Source organism: Dipodascopsis tothii (genome assembly GCF_038497935.1).
Source record: "Dipodascopsis tothii strain CBS 759.85 unplaced genomic scaffold V1510scaffold_53, whole genome shotgun sequence".
NCBI lineage: Eukaryota > Fungi > Ascomycota > Lipomycetes > Lipomycetales > Lipomycetaceae > Neoaidaea > Neoaidaea tothii.
The window spans coordinates 1,911-17,943 of NW_027118037.1; the positions used below are offsets into that span (position 1 = coordinate 1,911).

Consider the following 16,033-nt stretch of genomic DNA (forward strand, 5'->3'; position numbering starts at 1 on the left):
CGCGTCGTCGCAGCCCCTCCCGGCGTCGTCGCAGGCCGAGCTCGCGCCGACGCCAACGCCGACGCCGACGCCGCGCGCCATCGTGGCCGTCCCCGTGCGCGCGGCAGATGACGACGAGCCCCGGCGCACGCGCGCCCGGCGCGGCGACTAGCCCGTGTAAGACTACGAGTGTACAGTACAATGCCGTCAACGTGCCGGCGGGCGATCGGCAGTGGCGAACAATGTTCGAGCCGGCGGGCGGGTTTTGCACCCTGATCGACGGGCGTTCGCGCCGCGCGACCGCTGATCGACACAGCCGCTATCAGCGATGTGCGGCCCGATCTAGTTTATGCTTATTCTTTGTGCTAGAAATCTCGCGCTCTTGCTGTTTCCGCCATAGTGGGCGCCGCCAGCTGCGCGCCTGCGGCGACTGCCCCGCCGGCGCCCCGGCCCCGGGCCCGCGGCCGGCGCGGCCGGCGCAGGCCCTCGCCGGCCGCGGGCGGCGGCGCGCGTCGCGTGCGCGCTTGGCCGCGGGCAGCCGGGCGGCCGCGGGCGGCTGGCGGCTCTCGCCAGCGCAGACGGGCGCGCCGGGCGGAACGAGGAGAGCCGTCAGAGAGCGCTAGGACGGGACAGCTGCTTTAGCGGATATGCAGACAGAGGGCGCTAGGCCAGATCCAGGCTCGCGGTACGGCGCGAGATACCTGCGGGTACGCGGCACGGCGCGCAGGTACGGGTACCGGGGCCCCGAGGTACCGCGGTGGATCGCCGGCCAGAACACGGAACAGGGAACGCACGAGAACAGGCACGGCGCGCCGGCATTTGCGCCGGCCACGTGCGCACGCGGCCAGCGCGGCGGGCACCGCGTCCGGCTGCGCGGCGCGTGCCCGCCCCGGCCCTGGCCTCGGCAGCCGGCGGCGGTGCGCGCGCTCGCGGGCAGCCGGCGGTATATCACAGACGTAGCGGGCAGTGCCACTAGCCAAGCTTGGCAGTACCCCTCGGGCAGGTACGCTCGCGCGCTAGCGCCTCCTTCGGGATGCGCAGGTGCATATCTCAGCTAGCCGTCGGGTGTGTGATTCGATCGGACGGCCGCGGCCCTGGATGACAGGTTGACGGCCCGGCGCGGTTCAGGCAGGCGGCCGGCCGCGCGGCCGCCGGGAGCGCGGCGCCCGCGGGGGGGGGCGGCGGTGCGGCGCGCCGCCGATCCCGGCCCCACCGCCGGCGCACGCCAGCCGCAGGCCGGCGGCGCCGTAGCGCGCCGCCCGGCCAGGGCCAAGTTGACGTGACGTGTTGACACGCTCCTGCGCAACGTGGACACAAACTGTAAAAAACGTGCCGGCGCGGGCAGGCTAGCCGACGCACGCAATCTCCATGCGGCCAGGCCGCATTACCACTAGCCACAGGGTCGCGTAGGCCGAGGTGCATCGGTCTGCATGATGATGTATGGCGTGCATGTTTCAGTCGCGGACCGGTCACAGCAGAGCCGCATGCGGTGCGGGCCCGGCGCGACAAGCGGCTGCACGGCCGGCCGCGCGCGCAGACGCCGCCAATTACCGGCTGCACGCAGTGCTTGTTCGCTGGTGCGCTAGCCCGCTCGCCTCCGGCGCGGGGCCGCCCGCACCGGCCCGGGCGCGACGCGCCGGCCGCCCGGTGGCGGCCGCGGGGCGCGCGCCGCAAGCGACGGCCGTCAGCGGCCGGGCCGAGTCGCCGCCAACAGTGCGGCGGCTATCGCCTCGACAGCTGTGACACGCCGGCGGACCGTTGATCTTGTCCGGATGCGGCGCAGCCGGAAATTAACCTGCTGCGGTCCTGGCCGCGCGCAGGGCGGCTTGCCCGATCGGGCCCTGACACGTTCGCCCGCTGGCGGCGGCCGGGCGGCTGGCCTGGCGCGGGCGCCGCTGGGGCTGCGGCCCCGGCCGCGCGGGGAGGGCGGCCGGACGCGGACGGCCCACGCCCTGCGGGCGGGCGGCGGCAGCCGCCGGCTTCCCTCCCCCCACGGCCGTCGCGACGACGGCGGCGGGCGGCTGTCGGCGGCGCGGACGGCCGCGGGGCCGAACAGCGGCCGCAGTTCGGCTGCTCGTATAGGATTTCGGATTGTGGACGCAGGGTTGGGGCTGGCGGGCGCGCCAAGATGATGCCGTGCGCCCTCATCTGAATGACATAGTTAGCGCCGCATTAGCGCGGAATGCCTACACAGCCGCCGCCGCAGACGTTTCGGCTGCGGCGGGCTCCCCCGACTGCGTCCGGCCGGCCGGCCGCAGTCGCGCGACCCCCGGGGGCGCCACGCGCGCGTCGTGCCCCCAGCCCCGGCGAACGCACGCGGCAGGCCATGTGCCTGCCGCGCGCCCGCGTAGCCCGCCGCGCGTGCCCGGCGGCGGCGCCGTGGGCGACGACCACCCACGTCATCTGTGGGCGTCATGCACGCCATTAGCCCAAAGCGGGGTCGCGTCCTGCGGGCCGCCCAAAGCGCTGTGGCGCCTGCCACATCGGGGCGTCAATCAATAGGCGCCGGGTGCGCCCGCTCCGCGTAGCCCGAATGGCCGCACCGCATTGGCTGAGCCCACTAAAGTCTATCCGCCATTCTATTTTTACAGCCTGGTCGGCGCCGCGACCAACGCACCGCGGCGCGGCCCTGGCCGGCGCCGCGCCGTCGCCGCCGCGCCAGCCCGCTCGGGCTAGCGCGCGCGCCCGCCCAGGCACTCTGTCATAATACATGTCGCCCGCGGCGGCGGCGGCAGCGGCGCAGGCGCGTCAGGCGGCGGCGTACTGGCCACCCGGCCGGCGCTCGCGCGGGCAGCACCGGCCGGCCGACCGGCCGGCACACCCCCGTCGGGCTAAGCCGGGCACCGTCGCCGGTGTCTAATCGCTCGTCTGGCTTTGCCCGATCGGTCTCGCGCCGCGGCTCTGCCGCCCGGGCTGCTGCCGCTAGCCGGCTTGGGCGCATGCCCTGGGCTCTGACGTAATTGACTGGCATCTGTCTCAGTACCTGCGTTCCCGTGCCTGCGCTACCAACGGCACCGCGCCAGCGCCTGCCACTCTGGCGACGCCCGTCGCGTCAGGGCGCGCCAGCCCCGGCCGGGCATCCGCCGCACGCTCGACACGCTGTGCGCGCTGCCGCCGCACGCCCCACGCGCCCCGCTGCTGCCCGGCACAGCTACCGTGCCCGCACCTCCCCGTCGCGCCGCGCTACCACTAGTCCGGCCTAGCGCCGGTACCACTACCGCCCGCCACACACAGTCCCTACGCTGCACCGCGGGTACCCCTACCCTCGACCCCGGCTAGGCCCACCGCCCACGCCGCTCGGTACCTTATCTGCCGTACACCGCTACAGCCGCCAGTACCCGATCCCGTACCGCATCGTACCCGCCCGGTACCGCGCTACCGCCGCCCGGCCTGCTGCCGTACCCCGCCGTACCCAAGGTACCCGAGAACAAGGCGCATCGCATCTTCAATCAACTCTACTTTTATACGCCCTGCCGCACCCAATTGCGCGCTACCCGTCTTTGGGCTCTAGTGCTTATATTAAAATTAGGTGTGAAAGGGACGGCGACCACGTCCTGCTCTCTTTTATTTCATTTCACGGCCCTGCCCTTCGTTTTTTCCTCTCGCTAGCACATCCATCTTCGTTTCTGTCCCGAGGCTGTTTCCACGGCCAAAGAACGGAGCGGGCAGTGCCCTCAGATTCAACCAGCGCGCCTCGCAGGGTGTATTCCTGCCCCGTTTGCGCCGTCCTTCCCGAAGTGTCCAGCGTCTGTGCCCAGACGCCCGCCGGCCGCCGTCCACTGTCCAGCGTGCGCACCCCGCGCGACACGCCCGTCCACCGTCCACCCGCTCGCACGCGTGCGTGACCGCCGCCTGCCTGCTGCCTGGTTCCGGCCAGCTCAAAAATCGCCCAGACGTCGCCCGGAGCGACCCAAAGGTAAGCGCGCCCGGCGGCCGCCGCTGACCGCAGGCCGCGCGCCCACACGCCCGATCCCATGGCCCACTCGTCCACCGCGGCGCAGTCGCTGCCGTCCCTGCACGAGGTCCTGCCCGACATCCTGGCCTCGTCGCCCGCCGAGACGCCGTACGCGGCCTCGGCCGGCGCCTACTCGGGCCGCTACGGCAGCTCGAGCAGCGCCGGCAGCGCCGGCAGCACCGGCGCGGCCGCCGGCTACCGCCGACCGTCCGCCGGCGCCGGCAGCGCGTACTACGGCTTTGACAGCGACGCGCACGCCGCGCAGTCGCGGTCCTACAGCGTGCCCGGCCACGCCTCGAGCCACGCCTCGTCCAGCCGGCGCGGCTCGGCCAGCACGCCCGCCGCCGGCTTCTGGCGCTCGCCGTCGGTCGACGGGGCGTACTTCCACGGCAAGCCCGGCAAGTCGCCGTCGACGTCGTCCATGTCGTCGGCCTCGTCGTCCTCGTCGGTCTCGTCCGCCGACACGGCCGCGTCCACGCCGCCGAGCTCGCACTCGTACTACGACTACGCGCACAAGCACCACGCCGCCGGCGCCGGCCACGACTACGCGTCCCAGCACCGGCTCGACTACCACAACCAGCACCGGCTCGACTCGTACCGGATCAAGGACTACTCGCCGCCCAACGGCCACCAGTACGCCTACGGCGTGCCGCCCTACGCCGGCGGCCAGGGCGCGCATTACTACGGCGAGGGCTACGCCGACGGCTACCACCGGTCGTCGTCGTCGTCGTCGCCGCTCGTCGCCGACGACCACTACCACAGCCGCTCCGCCGGCCTGCACCCCTCGGGCATCCACACGCCGTCGCCGACCACGCCGCCGGCCGGCGCGGCCACCAAAAAGCGCCGCGGCAACCTGCCCAAGCAGGTCACCGACATCCTGCGCGCCTGGCTGGAGGAGCACCTCCAGCACCCCTACCCGACCGAGGAGGAGAAGAACATGCTCATGATGAAGACCGGCCTGACCATGAACCAGATCTCCAACTGGTTCATCAACGCGCGCCGGCGCAAGCTGCCGACGATCAACGGCAAGGCCGGCCTGGCCAAGTCCTCGGGCTCGAGCCTGAAGGGCATCTCTGCCTCGGGCGACGACTCGGACAACTCAAACTAGGCCGGCCGGCCCGTCTCGTTTGCTCGTTATCCCCGTCCCCCCATTGCGGACCGCCGCCCGGCCGCTGGCTAGCCCGGCGCGGTCCTGGTCTGGTTCTCGAATCTTGTTTGTTGTTTAGTTTTGGGGTTACTGTGCGAATAGGGTCTCACTCGAGCTCGTTTAATTTCTATGCGCTTGTACATTGGATAAATCTACCTTGTCACGACGACGGCGCGGCCCCCGCCTGACGTAGTGCTGCGGCTGTCGCCACACTCGCCACGCGTGGCGACGCGTGGCGGCGGCCGGGCGGCGGCTGGGCGGCGGCTGGCCGTGCGGCGCGAACTGCGCTAGCCGGCCGCCAGACCCCGGCCGCCGGTTCTCGGCATCGGCCTGCCCGTGGGTGCGGTGGCCGGCCCGCCAGACGCGCGCGGCGGCATGGTGCAGCGCGATCGGCCTTGGCCGGCGCGATGATGTGCTGCGCTACGGCCGCAGGTACGAGGCGCCAGCGGCGCGTGCCGGACAGGGCGGTCTCGCGACCCACGCTGTTGGCTGCGGCCGGCTAATAATGCGCTCATGCATACGGCATCGGCGCTGCCGCAGGATGGCGCGACAAGCGCGGACGTACCGCTGGCTGGGCGCCCTAGCGCGGCAGCGAGGTACGGTTTCCCGAGCGGGCTAGCGGCGTTGCTTGTGCAACCTTACGGGTCGGCTGCGCCGACGGCTGGGCGTGTGGCTGCGCTGACAGGCTGGGCGGCGGGCGGCGGGCGCGGCGAGCCGGCTGGGCGCGGCGGGCGGGCGCGGAGCGCGGCCGGCAGAGCGGGCGCGCAGAGCGGCCGCCGGCGTCCGCCCGCGTCCGCTGGCGCGGCCTGCTGCAGTTCGCCCGCGCGGCCCGTTTGGGAGAGCCGGCGGGCGCGGGCGGGCACGCTAGCAGGCTGCCAGGATAGTCTGCCGTTTCGGTCGCGGGGGGCGCGTGCGATTGCACACGGCGGGCGCGGTTGCCAACACGCACTGCACGTTCATGCAGCGCATGCGGGCGTATGCACGTCCATGCGCGGGCGTCCGCATGCGCTGCGCGCGGCACCAGGACCGTGGCCGTGGAGCCGCGGCTGCCCGATTGGGGCCGGCCCAGCGCGGTGGACCTGACCCGGGGGCCGGGGTCGGCCGGGTACCGCGGGCGTGTGCCGCGTGGGCGGCGCGTGCGGCGCAGGGCCGGCGCGGCGTGCGCGTGCGCGTGCGCGGCGCGCGTGCGCCGCACCGCCCGCCGCGCCGCCCGCCGCACCGCCGCCCGCCGCACCGCCGCCCGCCGCACCGCCGCACCGCCGCGCCGCCGCACCGCCACAGCCGCGCCCGCCCTTGGCAACGGCTCCCGCTGCGATTTTGGCGAAATACATTGTAGCTACTGCCCCGACGCCGCGCTCTCCTCGTTCTGCACCAGCGTCGACAGGAACTGCGCCACGGCCGGGTCCAGGCCCTCCAGCCCGTTCGAGTCCGTCGACCGCGGCGTGTCGCGCGCGTCGTCGCGGTCCACAGCCGGGTCCAGCGGCGTGTACTCCGGGTCCGGCGCGTCCGGCAGCGTCTCGTCCGCGAGCGTGTCGTCCGCAGCCGTCGCGTCCGCCTCCGCGGCCATCGCGGCCACCTCGTCGCGCGTCGCCGTCGCCGCCGCGCGCCGCTCCTCGGCCGCCGCCAGCGCCGCCCGCTCCGCCTCCAGCGCCGCCCGGTTCACCTCGGCCACCTTCTCGAGCTGGGCCAGGTAGTCCTCGCGGCCGGCCACCACCTCGCGCGACGCGGCCACGGCCGCGTCCAGCGCCGTCACCACCTTCTCGAGCTGGTCCGCGTACACGGCCGGCCCCGGCAGCTGGTCGGCCTCGACCACGTCCCCGTAGAGCCGGTTCGCCGAGCTCGTCGCCACCGTCGCCGACGTCGCCGCCGCCGTCAGCTTCTGGTGCGCGGCCACCAGCTTCGACAGCTCGGTCGGCACGCCCGAGCCCAGCAGCGACATGCCGCCGCCGATCTTGCGCCCCGCCGCCGCCGCCTTCGGCCGGCCCTTGTCGACCGCGCCCAGCCGCGCCTCGATGTCGGCCAGCACGTCGTCGCGGAAGACCTGCCGCTGCCGCCACACGTCCACCACCCGCCGCACCTTCGCCCGCAGGTCCGCGTTCAGCTGCCGGTACGTGGTCTCCATCGACTCGGCCACCGTCTGCGTCAGCGCGCCCCGCCGCCACTCACCGGCTCAAACGCCGTCAGGAACTCCTCCTTCTTGCGCGCCCGCGACTGCTGCACGACCTCGTTCGCCAGGTAGATCAGCCCCAGCTTGCGGTGGTTCGCCGCTGCCGTCAGCCCGCCCGCGCGCCCACCCACCGTCCGCCAGCGCCCGCGTCCACGTCCGCACGGTCTGCTCCGCGTACCGCCGGTGGAACATCACCTGCCGTCAGCGCGCCCGCGCCCGCCGTACCCATTGCGCGATGTTGACGATCGACTCCTGCGTCTCGTTCAGGCTCGACAGCTTGCTCGCCACCACGTCCTCCGAGTACGACATGGCCTCTGTCCGTCCGCGCGCCCGCGATCTGCCCGTCAGCCCGCGCCCGGCCCGCCCGGCGGCCTGCCCACCGTGTGTGTGCGTGTGCTCCTGCTGTGCGCGCCCGCCTGTGCACGCGCCGTTCTCGCCGCTCGCGGCCCCGTTTGCGCCCGCTCTTGCTCGCGCGCGCTTGTCTGCCCTGGCCCGATGAGTGGGCCCGTCAATGTCGCTGCGCGTGTGCTGGATGGCGTGCTGGCGTCGAATCTGAGCGCGGCCGGTGCGTGGTCGTCGGGTGAAAAGTTGCGCGCACGATGCCGGGTAACGCGCTGTCACCATGCGGCCACGACTGCCGTCGCCGCCGACACCGCCGCCGACAGGACCCATCCATCAGGTACGCCCGCGCGCGGCAGCGCGGCCGCCGGGCGCCGGCCGCAGCCGGCGCCCGGCCGCCGCCGCCCGGCCGCGCCCGCCCGTCGCCGTCCAGCGCTAATTGCAGCACCATGTCGCACTTTCCTTCGCTTGACGAGATCGACCAGGGCCAGACCGACATCCATCCGGCCGCCGGCGACGCCTTCGAGGACGCCATCGGCCTCGGCAGCGGCGAGCCCAGCCCCGTCGGCAGCGCCGGCAGCGCCGGCGCCGCCGGCGACCTCCTCGACGACGACTTCGAGGGCTCGGCGTTCCCGGCCATCGGCGAGGACGACAGCATCTCGGCCCCCCGCAGCGCGCCCATGAGCGGGGCCGCGTCCATGGCGTCCGCGCCGTCGGCCGCGCGCGAGGACGAGCCCGAGGTGGTCAAGGAGTGGCGCGCGCGCCGCGAGCTGGCGATCCAGCGCCGCGACGAGCAGTCCGAGGCCAAGAAGGCCGAGATCCGGCAGGCCGCGCAGCAGGCCGTGGACGACTTCTACGACAACTACAACGCCAAGCGCGACGCCGCGCTCGAGACCACGCGCGCCGAGGCGCAGGCGTTCCTGGACGGGCGCGAGAACACGGCGGTCGGCGGCACGGCGTGGGAGCGGATCGCCAAGCTGGTGGACCTCTCGGAGAAGAGCGCGCGCACGGCGACGACGGACAAGACGCGGTTCCGCGAGCTGCTGGTGTCGCTGCGCGCGGACGCCAAGGCGCCGGGGGCCAGCGGATACTAGTAGAGGTCTAATAGACGTATGTACACCGGGCTAGAAGCCCTTGATCTCCTTCTCGGCGCCGCGCGCGGCCGCGTCGGCGTCGGCCTCGAGCGTGGCGCGCAGCTGCTCGGCCAGGACGTCGTTGTCCTCGCGCGCGGCGGCGCGGGCGGCGGCGGCGTCGAGCTCGGGCTCGGCGCCGACGTCGGCGCCGGTGTTGTCCATCAGCAGCTTGGCGAAGTACGACTCGGGGTCGGCCGCGAGCGCGGCGTACGTGCCCTCCTCGGCCACGGAGCCGGTGCCGTTGAGCACGACGATCCAGTCCGAGCGCTTGATGGTCGACAGGCGGTGGGCGATCGAGATGGTCGTGCAGTTGGACCGCATCAGCCGGTTGAGCGCGGTGTTGACGGCGGCCTCGGACTCGGCGTCGAGCGCGGACGTGGCCTCGTCGAGGATCAGGATCGACGGGTCGCGGATGAGCGCGCGCGCGATGGCGATGCGCTGCTTCTGGCCGCCGGAGAGCTGGGTGCCGCGCGCGCCGACCTGCGTCTCGAGGCCGTCGGGGAAGTCGCCGATGAAGTCGCAGTTGGCGCGGCGGGCGGCGGCGACGACGTCCGCGCGCGCGGCGCCGGGCTTGCCGTACATGATGTTCTCGGCGATCGTGCCGGAGAACAGGACGGGCTCCTGGGCGACGATGCCGATCGTGCGGCGCAGCGACTTGAGGTTGAACGACCGGATGTCCTCGCCGTTGATGGTCACCGCGCCGGCCGAGACGTCGTAGAAGCGCAGCAGCAGCTGCGAGATCGTGCTCTTGCCGCCGCCGGACGGGCCGACGATGCACACGTTCTTGCCGGGCGGCACCGCGAACGACAGCCCGTCGAAGATGTTGACCGCCGGCCGCGTCGGGTACGCGAACCGCACGTCGCGGAACTCGATCACGCCGCGGCCGTGGTCCGGCACCGGCCGGCCCACCGTCGCCGTGATCGTCGGCTTGCGGTCCTCGAGCTCAAACAGGCGCTCGGCCGCGCCCAGGCCCTTCATGAGCTCGCTCTGGAACGACGACAGGCCCGCGAACGACGAGCCCGTGAAGCCCACGTACATGAGGAACGACGTCAGGTCGCCGAACGAGAAGTGGCCGTTGAGCACCATGCTCGAGCCGATCGAGAGGATGGTCAGGATCGTCAGGTTGCCGAACAGCCCGTTCGAGCTGAAGAACGCGGCCGACAGCAGCGCCTCGCGCTTGCCGAGCGCGAAGATGTCGCGGATCCGCGCGTTGTACCGGTGCACCTCCTGGATCTCGGCCGAGAAGGCCTGGGCCGTGCGGATGTTGCTCAGCCGCTCCTCGGCCACCTTGGTCGACTCGCCCACGGCGTCCTGCACCTGCCGCGACAGCGCCTTGAGCCGCCGCGAGTACACGTACACCATCGCCACCACCGGCGGGATGATGAAGACCACGACCGAGCTGAGCTCGAGCGAGACGTAGCACATCATCGAGATGCCGGCCGTGCCCGACACGAGCGCGCGCAGCCCGTCCGACACGTTCTGCGTGACCGACTTGGCCACGATGTTGGCGTCGCTCGACAGCCGCGAGATCAGGTCGCCCACGCGGTTGGCGTCGAAGAACTCGGCGTCCTGCATCACCGTCTGCCGGTAGATGCGCGCGCGCAGCTTGCCGACCAGCCGCTCGCCGACGATCTTCATGATTGCGATCCGGCCAAAGTTGGCGGCCGCGCCCACGAACGTCAGCGCGCCGGCACAGAGACAGAACTGGGTGAGCGTGAGCCCGAAGATCGTGCCGTCCTCGGCGCCGGAGTGCGTGGCCACGTCCATGACCTTGCCGATCGAGAACCTGGCGTCAGCGGGGCCGGAGCGAGACTTACGGCAGCACCGCGGTCACGGCGGACGAGATGCAGAGGAGGACAAAGCCGGCTGCGGTCAGCGGGGCGCGCGGGCGACGTACCGAAGATGGGCCACGTCTCGGGCCGGGCCAGGCTGAAGAGCCGCCGGAGGCCGGCCCGCCGGTTTGTGGGGCCCGAGTCGGCCGAGAGCTGCGCCGAGAGGTTGATCTGGGACGCGCGCCGGGCGCGCTCGGACGGCTTGAAGGCGAGGTCGTCGGCGGCGTCGGCGGCGGCCGGGGGGGCGTCGGCGGCGTCGGCGCCGGTGCCGGAAAGGTTTTCGGAAGACTTTTCAGGCGCCGGCTGCGGCGGCCGCGCGCGGTCCGCACGCACGGCCGCCGAGTGGAACGCGGCGGCCAGGGCGAGCGCCGGGCGCACGGGCGCGGCCGGCGCGGCCGCGAGCGGCCGCAGCGGCTGCCAGGCCGCGGCCGGCCGGGCGGCCGGCCGAGCAGCGGCCGCGGCCCGGGGCGCGGCCGCGCGGGCCGCTCGGGCGAGGAACGCGGTCAATGGCCTCGACATGAGGGCCGGGCTTGTCGGACAGAGGATGATCAGGAGCGCGCACGGTCCGCTGAGCGCCCGTCGAATGCTCCTGGTGCGAGAGGCCGAAGCAGATGGATGCTGGTGGTGCGGTGGCCGGGCCGGGTCTGGCCGGTGGTTCGGTTACCCGGCGGCCGTAAGGCGCTGCCGCGCCGCACGCCGTGCGGCGCCGAGCCGCACGCCGCGCGGCGCGCGCCCCCTCAAAGTGCGCAAACGCCGGGTGCATATGTGCGCCTCTATGGCCAAGTTGGTAAGGCGCGTCACTAGTAATGACGAGATCATCGGTTCAAATCCGATTGGAGGCACTTTTTTTGCCGCGCCTGCCAGCGGCGGCCTTGCGATCGCGCGGCGGCATCGCGGTCGCCGGCCGCGTTATCAGATCGCACGTGCGAGGCCGCGGCCGCTGGCAAGCGTCCCGCGCGGCTCAGGCCGAGCTGGCCAGGACTCGTTGACCGAGACACCGGCCGGCCCGCCGGGCTAGCCGACGGGCACGTACCTGCCTGCCGCGCCGTGCGCGGGTACTGCAGGGTACTGCGTCGGCCGCGCGGGCTACGCGCGGTACGCAGAGGTACGCCGGCTGGCTGCAGTGGGGCGCGCGCATGCGCGCGCAGCGGCGGGCCTGGGCGCCGCGCGGCGTGCGGCGGCCCTAGCCCTGAGCCGCACGGCGTGCGGCGGCGCGTCTCGCCATGCCGCCTTTGTCAGCGCCCGCGCCGCCCGGACAGGCAGGCCGCCTGCCCGCCCCGGCTAGCGCGCCGCCCGATCCGGCAGCGCCCCTTCCCCTTCGGGCCGCTCCACCTCTCCATCTTCCCGCCGCCGGCTCCCCGACCTCCACGACCATGTTCCTGCGACGAGAGAGGAAGCCGTCGCCGGCGGACGAGGCCGCGCCCGCCGCGCCCGCCGCGCCCCCGCCCGCCGGCCCCAACGACACCGCCATCGACGACATCTCGGTCGAGCCGTCGTCGGCCGCCGACGACGCGTCCGACCCCGGCTACCGTCCCCGCGGCGCCCACACGGCGTCTTCGTCCGCGTCCGGCTCGGACGACGACGCGGACTCGTCGTCGTCCGACTCGTCCGACGACGACGAGCCCCGGCTCAAGTACACGCGCATCGTGTCGCTGCCGCCGACGCTGTTCTCGTCCGACCCGCTCTCGGCGTTTCTCGTCCACGACTCGTTCCTGGTCTTTGCCACGCATGGCGGCACGCTACACATCACGACACCGGCGCTCAAGCCGCTGCGCACGTACCGCGCGCACTCGGCGTCCATCCTGTCGCTCTCCACGGACGGCTCGGTCATCGCGTCGGCGTCGCTGGACGGCCGCGTGGTCATCGCCTCGGTCGCCGACGCCAAGGACATCTCGGCCTCGGACTTCCTGCGGCCGGTGCACGCGGTCTCGCTGGACCCCAACTACAAGACCACGCGCACGTTCGTGTCGGGCGGCACGGCCGGGAGCCTGATCGTGTCCGAGAAGGGCTGGCTCGGCCGCCAGACGGACTCGACGCTCTTCTCGGGCGACGGCCCGATCAACGCGACCGACTGGTCGAACGACACCATCCTGGCCATGAACGACGCGGGCATCCACATCTACCACGCGCCCACCAAGAGCCGCATCGCGCGCATCGGCCTGCCACGTGACATGCCCCGGCCCGACCTCTACCGGCCGCGGGTCGCCTGGGCGTCGCCCACCCGCGTCCTCGTCGGCTGGGCCTACACGATCTGGATCATCGCGGTCTCGCGCCCGGTGCTGGCCGCGCTCACGGCCGCCGCCGGCAGCGCCGGCCCCGGCTCGTCCGCGTCGTCGGTCTCGTCGGCCAAGTCCGCGCCCGCGCTGGCCTCGCCCAGCGGCTTCCCGGGCGCGTCCTCGGCCGTGCCGTCGCTGACCGACCGGCGCGCGGACGTCGAGTCCATCCTCAACATCGACGGCCTGGTCTCGGGCGTGCTGCCGTACGACGACGACGCGCTGCTGATCCTGACGTACAACCCGCCGCCGCCGCCGGACGAGGCCACGCCGCGGCCGCTGGCGCTGACGCCCGAGCTGCGCATCGTGTCGCCGTCGACGGGCGAGGAGCTGTCGGCCGACCAGCTGTCGCTGCGCGGCTACGAGCGGCTGGGCGCGAACGACTACCACCTCGGCCGCTGGGCGCCGTCCGGCCCGGCGCCGACGCCGGGCCCGGCCTCGGCCGCGGCCGACGAGCGCAAGTTCTACGTGCTCTCCGCGCGCGACGGCGTGATCGCCACCCAGCGCGACATGTACGACCGGTTCAACTGGCTGATCGAGCGCGAGAAGTACGCCGAGGCCTGGCAGATGTCCGGCGCCGGCCTGGTCGACGACGCCCGCCGCCGCGAGATCGGCGTCAAGTGGATCGAGGCCCTGGTCGACGACGGCGAGTGGAAGCACGCCGGCGACGTGCTCGAGACCGTGCTGCACGTCGAGGAGTGGGACGACTCGGACGACGACGACTCGGACGACGACGACGACTCGGTCGCGTCCGGCGCGCGCCCGGCCCGGCCCACGTCGCTGCGCTCGCTGCACTCGGCCGCGGCCGACTCGGCCGACGCGGCGGCCTCCGTGCGCTCGTCCATCAAGGTCGAGTGGGAGCGCTGGGCGTGGGCGTTCCTGACCGGCGGCCACATCGCCGACATCGCCGGCCACCTGCCGGTGCGCTCGCCCCAGCTCGCCAGCGTCATCTACGAGATGGTGCTCGGGTACTACCTCACGCACGACCGCGCCCGGCTGTACGAGCTGCTCGACGGCTGGCCGAGCGAGATCTACGACGCGCGGTCGATCGTCGCGCTCATGGAGAACGCGCTCAAGACCGAGGACGACCGGCCGCTGCGCCAGAACATCGCCAAGCTCTACGTCCGCACCGGCCGGGCCTCCGAGGCCGTCCACCACCTGCTGCACATCCAGGACCCGGCCGCGATCGACCTGATCCGCCAGCAGCACCTGCTGTCGACCCTGCTGCCGTCCATCCCCGAGATCCTGACCATCAACCTGACGCTGGACGAGGTCGAGGCCGCGCCGGTCGACGCCGTGCGCGCCAAGGCCGCCGACGCCGTCGCGCTCGTGGTCGACGGCCGCCACGAGCTGCTGCCCACGTCCGTCGTCGACGAGCTGCTGCGGTCCGGCCCCGAGCTCATGGCCTTTCTCTACCTCGAGCGGCTCGCCGCCGAGGACCCGTACCTGGCCCAGCAGTTCTCGGACCTGCTCGTGACGCTGACCGCGACCTACTCGCGCCCGCAGCTGCTCGACCTGCTCAAGCGCAACACGTCCTACACGCTGTCGCACGCGGCCACCGTGTGCGAGAAGATGAGCCTGTTCCCGGAGCTCGTCTACATCCTCGGCAAGACCGGCGAGAACAAGCGGGCGCTGGCGCTCATCATCGACCGCCTGGACGACGTCGACCAGGCGATCGAGTTCGCGTCCGCCCAGAACGACAAGGACCTGTGGAACGACCTGCTCGAGCACTCCATGTCGGCCACGGACGCCGACGGCCACGTGGGCCGCCCGGCCTTTGTGCGCGCGCTGCTCGAGCACGCGGGCGGCGCGACCGCCATCGACCCGATCGTGGTCATCCGCCGGATCCGGCCGGGGATGGAGATCCCGGGCCTGCGCGCGGCGCTGCTGCGCATCATCCACGAGTACGAGCTGTCGCAGAGCATTGCGCGCGGCGCCAACGTCGTCATGCGCGGCGAGGTGGCCAAGTACTCGGACGCGCTGCAGGCCGGCCGTCTGCGGGGCGTCAAGTACACGGCCGACGACATTGCGGCCATCGCGGCGGCGGCGCCGTCGGCGCAGGCCTACGTCAAGTACCACTGCGGCCACGGCTTTCTCGAGCACGACCTGGTTGCGCAGTCCGGTGCGGACGCGGACGACGACGCGGACGCGGACGAGCTGTTTGCGACGCAGAGCCGGATGAAAGTCGTGGCCCAGAAGGTCACGCACGCGGCGCTGATTGGCGAGAGAATGCGCACTGCCGGGTGCCCGGCGTGCCGGGCGGCCCGGCAGAAGGCGGCGGCGCCGTGAGCCGCACGCTGTGCGGCGTGTGCGGCGCGTCCGCGCGGCGCCGCTCCGTGGGGGTCCTGCCGGCGGCGGCGCGTTGCTGGTGCGACCGGCCAGACGCAGCCGCCGGGACGGAGTCGCCGCGGGAGCCGCGCGAGCGCTCGGGGCCGCCCGTGGGGGTGGCTGCGCTGGGCGGGCGCAGCGGAGCTCAGCCACCACGTGGCTGCGGTCGCACGAGCGACGCCGGCCGGCGGCAGCCGCGCGCCCGCAGCCGCTCCGTGGGGGCAGCTGCCCTCGGCGCGCCGCGCGCCGACACAGCCACAGCGTGGCTGGCGTCGCACGGGCGACGCCGACAGCCGCAGGCCGTGCGGCGCGCAGTCCGTGCGGCGCGTCGTCCGTGCCACCCTCGGCAGCCACTCCCGCGGAGCCGGCGCCGCCCGCCAGCCGCACACGGTGCGGCAGCGGCACGTGCGCGGGCCTCAGCCGCACACGGTGCGGCGCGCCGCCCGCCGTGCGGCACTTGCATGTAGCGCTCTGCGCCGGTCTGTATATACCCAATCTATTCTACATATCGTACAAGCCGCGCCTACGGGTTAAAGACCTCGCCGTTGACGTGCTGCTCAAAGGCGTTGGCGACCTGGGGGTCGACCGGGATATCGTCGTTGTCGGGCGGGCGCTCGGCCGGCGGCCGGCGGCGCTGGCGGCCGGCCCGCGGGCCGGCGGCGTCGCTGTTGCGGCCGCGCAGGATGTCCTCGACGTCGACGTTGACCGCGTCCAGGTCGACGTCCACGTCAACGTCGTCGACGTCCTCCTCGCGCTCGTCCTCGGCGTCGACAACAACGCCGATGCCGTCGTCGTCGTCGCCCAGCACGTCGTTCGACCGCAGGACGTTGCGGCGCAGGCGCTGGCCGGGCATGTGGCGGCCCGGCTCGTGGCGCGGCTC

General features: G+C 73.2%; 5 protein-coding genes and 1 non-coding gene across 6 annotated transcripts; 4 read left to right on the forward strand and 2 right to left on the reverse strand.

The window, feature by feature from the left end:
* Positions 1-4,223: 4,223 nt before the first annotated feature.
* Positions 4,224-5,250, forward strand: V1510DRAFT_423894 (homeobox KN domain-containing protein). The gene has a single exon (XM_066935005.1). It carries the CDS (start codon positions 4,356-4,358, stop codon positions 5,040-5,042), a length of 687 nt encoding a protein of 228 aa, XP_066786476.1. The 5' UTR covers positions 4,224-4,355; the 3' UTR covers positions 5,043-5,250.
* Positions 5,251-6,374: 1,124 nt separating this feature from the next.
* Positions 6,375-7,829, reverse strand: V1510DRAFT_383892 (RNA polymerase II-binding domain-containing protein). Its single transcript, XM_066931687.1, has 5 exons — positions 7,629-7,829; positions 7,474-7,585; positions 7,380-7,443; positions 7,248-7,348; positions 6,375-7,218 (listed from the first exon to the last, which is right to left on the reverse strand). Exons 2-5 carry the CDS (start codon positions 7,555-7,557, stop codon positions 6,418-6,420), a joined length of 1,050 nt encoding a protein of 349 aa, XP_066786477.1. The 5' UTR covers positions 7,558-7,585; positions 7,629-7,829; the 3' UTR covers positions 6,375-6,417.
* A 78-nt stretch (positions 7,830-7,907) lies between these two features.
* Positions 7,908-8,725, forward strand: V1510DRAFT_423900 (clathrin light chain-domain-containing protein). Its single transcript, XM_066935006.1, has 2 exons — positions 7,908-7,930; positions 7,976-8,725. The coding sequence occupies exon 2, from the start codon at positions 8,037-8,039 to the stop codon at positions 8,679-8,681; it is 645 nt and encodes a 214-aa protein (XP_066786478.1). The 5' UTR covers positions 7,908-7,930; positions 7,976-8,036; the 3' UTR covers positions 8,682-8,725.
* On the reverse strand, positions 8,712-11,071 carry V1510DRAFT_370879 (P-loop containing nucleoside triphosphate hydrolase protein; the record flags this gene model as incomplete). Its single annotated transcript, XM_066931455.1, has 3 exons — positions 8,712-10,506; positions 10,538-10,586; positions 10,618-11,071. The coding sequence occupies 3 exons, from the start codon at positions 11,069-11,071 to the stop codon at positions 8,712-8,714; spliced, it is 2,298 nt and encodes a 765-aa protein (XP_066786479.1).
* Positions 11,072-11,321: 250 nt separating this feature from the next.
* On the forward strand, positions 11,322-11,394 carry V1510DRAFT_t270. The gene has a single exon. It is a non-coding gene; the product is annotated as a tRNA-Thr (tRNA).
* Positions 11,395-11,925: 531 nt separating this feature from the next.
* Positions 11,926-15,473, forward strand: V1510DRAFT_441524 (uncharacterized protein; the record flags this gene model as incomplete). Its single annotated transcript, XM_066935634.1, has 1 exon — positions 11,926-15,473. One exon carries the CDS (start codon positions 11,926-11,928, stop codon positions 15,112-15,114), a length of 3,189 nt encoding a protein of 1,062 aa, XP_066786480.1. The 3' UTR covers positions 15,115-15,473.
* Between the last annotated feature and the right edge of the window lie 560 nt (positions 15,474-16,033).